At 40.7% G+C, this 2,167-nt stretch overlaps 1 protein-coding gene across 3 annotated transcripts in view; it reads left to right on the forward strand.

Annotated features, from left to right (window-relative positions):
- The window catches only part of cox20 (cytochrome c oxidase assembly factor COX20), a 2,506-nt gene extending 1,427 nt beyond the window's left edge, over positions 1 to 1,079 (forward strand). The window contains exon 4 of one of the 3 annotated variants that reach the window (XM_020606702.1): positions 233 to 1,075. In XM_020606702.1, coding sequence (XP_020462358.1) covers positions 233 to 368 — 136 coding nt within the window. In that variant the 3' untranslated portion in view covers positions 369 to 1,075. Of the gene's footprint in view, positions 1 to 232 lie in introns of all 3 variants that reach the window. The other 2 variants (XM_020606701.1, XM_020606703.1) reach the window with 2 other exon arrangements.
- Positions 1,080 to 2,167: the final 1,088 nt, after the last annotated feature.

The raw sequence follows: 2,167 nt of genomic DNA on the forward strand, positions 1-2,167 counted from the left end.
AGAGAGAGAGAGAGAGAGTGAGAGTTTGTTCCTGGTCTGTCTCTCACATTGTAATCAGAATAAATGTTTGCTTGCACTTTATAGCATAGCTACTGTGAAAGAAACAGTGGTATCCTTTACAAACACCAAACAACCAATATATGCCAACTTTTCTCCTAACAGCACAGTTTTTACTGCTGACTTCTCTTCATTTGCTTCTGTCTGTAGCTGAAACCCTTCTGTGTTTCTCCAGGTTTTATTGCAGGTTGAAAAATGCTAAGCTACGGGTGCAGCAGAGGATGGTCCAGGAGGGTATCAAAAACAAGATCTTGTATGAAGGAACTCCTTTAGACCCCACAAACAAACCCAGACCATCAGGCCCATCATGATCCCCAGTGCGAGAATCCCTCCCCCTCCTCTGTAAGGGCTGGGAGGAGAAGACGTTCATGTTCAACTCGCATCTCAGCTGACTTTGACTGGATAAATGAGGAAAAACAACATTTAACGACTGCTTTTTGTTGTTGTTTCATTTTGGGCCCCCAAATTCTCAAGCTGGTTTGTAGTCTGCAAATTGTCTGGTCTGTCAGTCAAGCGGTGTGTCACATTAAGTCTTTCATCCTCACCAAACCCAGAGCTGTGAACTTGAACTTCCAGTCCCTGACACATGCATTTTTCCATTCATGTTTCTGAAAGCTGAACAGCAGCAGGAGTTTTCTGTGAGTAACTGCTGAGTCAGAGCTTGAGGTAAATTTAAAGGCTGATTGTTTTATCAGTTGTAATTTAAAAGTCAAATGTGTGGAATTAAATAGTGCACAGATGTAACGATGTGTCACCAGTGTTGCTGTTTCACCCTCTGAACAGTTAATCATCAGATTTCTTCAGCCAATTAATGTCTGTAATTAGCTATTTTTTAAAATCAGTTATAAACTGTAGTGTGTTCTGTGTTTATTGTTCTATCTGGTGCTGAACAGACTTAAAGAAATCTAAGAAACTGAAAAACAATCATGTTTCACTTTAAGCAGATGAAAAAGATCAAAATGTAAGTCCTTAGTGTCAGTTTGGCCTAAACTGACACTAAAGGGCGTGTGTGTGTGTGTGTGTGTGTTAAAGGCACCCTGTCTATATGTATATACATGTCTGGACTTATTCTTTAGTCTTGATCCAACATCTCCCATAATTCAAGTTTGTCTAAATTGTACTGCAGACTTTGGCACTTCTTGGTAAGTTGAGCTTCAGGTGAAAAATGATTGGGATGCTCCTTTAAAAAAGGGACAAACATACAGGAAGAAAGATAAAGGCTGTTGCCATATATTGACACCAGTCTCATGCAAACCTTTGCTTCCTGCGTTATCATGAACAGACTGACCCATGTAAACACAGAGAACATTCAGCACATCCAGGCTTCATTCAAAGCAGCCAGCTGAGCTCTGTGGAGATAAGGCCCAATACTGGCGCGATAAATGACTTCCTAGAAGGTTTACACACAAACTTGCACTTCAATATGTTCACCAATAAATAGTCACTTGCTCTCTGAATGGAAATGTAAACAGGATTTGGTGGTTATGCCAAACTACTTAAGAATCTTTCAGCAGTAAAGTCTAAAACTAAACTGGAATAACGCCTGAGGGGTTTTTGGTGGATCACATTGGACTCAGTATTTCTCACAGGTAAGAAAATGGTTCAAGATGATTTGTGTGCTAAGAAGTGGGGCCACGTAGCAGGTGGCACCGTGAGAGGCTGAATCTGATTATGCCAAATTTGTACTTTTTGTTTTAATGTAAATATGAGAGAAACAAAGGTGGAATAATTGGGAAATTATAAGTGCATTAGTCAGTAGTTAGCATCAACAAACCGTATTTCCAGAGTTCTCACCTGAGGTTTTTAGCATCTTTTAGCTCATACAGTAATTTAGTTATGACACTGTACGGTGCATTATCAATTTTGTTTTCAGCAGCCTGCAGATTTTTTCAGTGAACAAGCCCTGACAAACTACTCGCTGCCTAGCACCAACCAGCAGACAGATGAAGGCTGGGACTAGCCAGGGGAGACGGTGAAACATAGGCCAGCTAAAGAGCCAGGGATCTTTCTCAGGGGCTGGTGTAGAGCAGACCAGAGCAAACATGAGGGGGGTTACATTCATATGGTAGATAAACAAAACAACAAAAAATTATATGGACAAATTTGTGCC

This window comes from Monopterus albus, unplaced genomic scaffold, assembly GCF_001952655.1.
Source record: "Monopterus albus unplaced genomic scaffold, M_albus_1.0 scaffold80.1, whole genome shotgun sequence".
Lineage (NCBI taxonomy): Eukaryota > Metazoa > Chordata > Actinopteri > Synbranchiformes > Synbranchidae > Monopterus > Monopterus albus.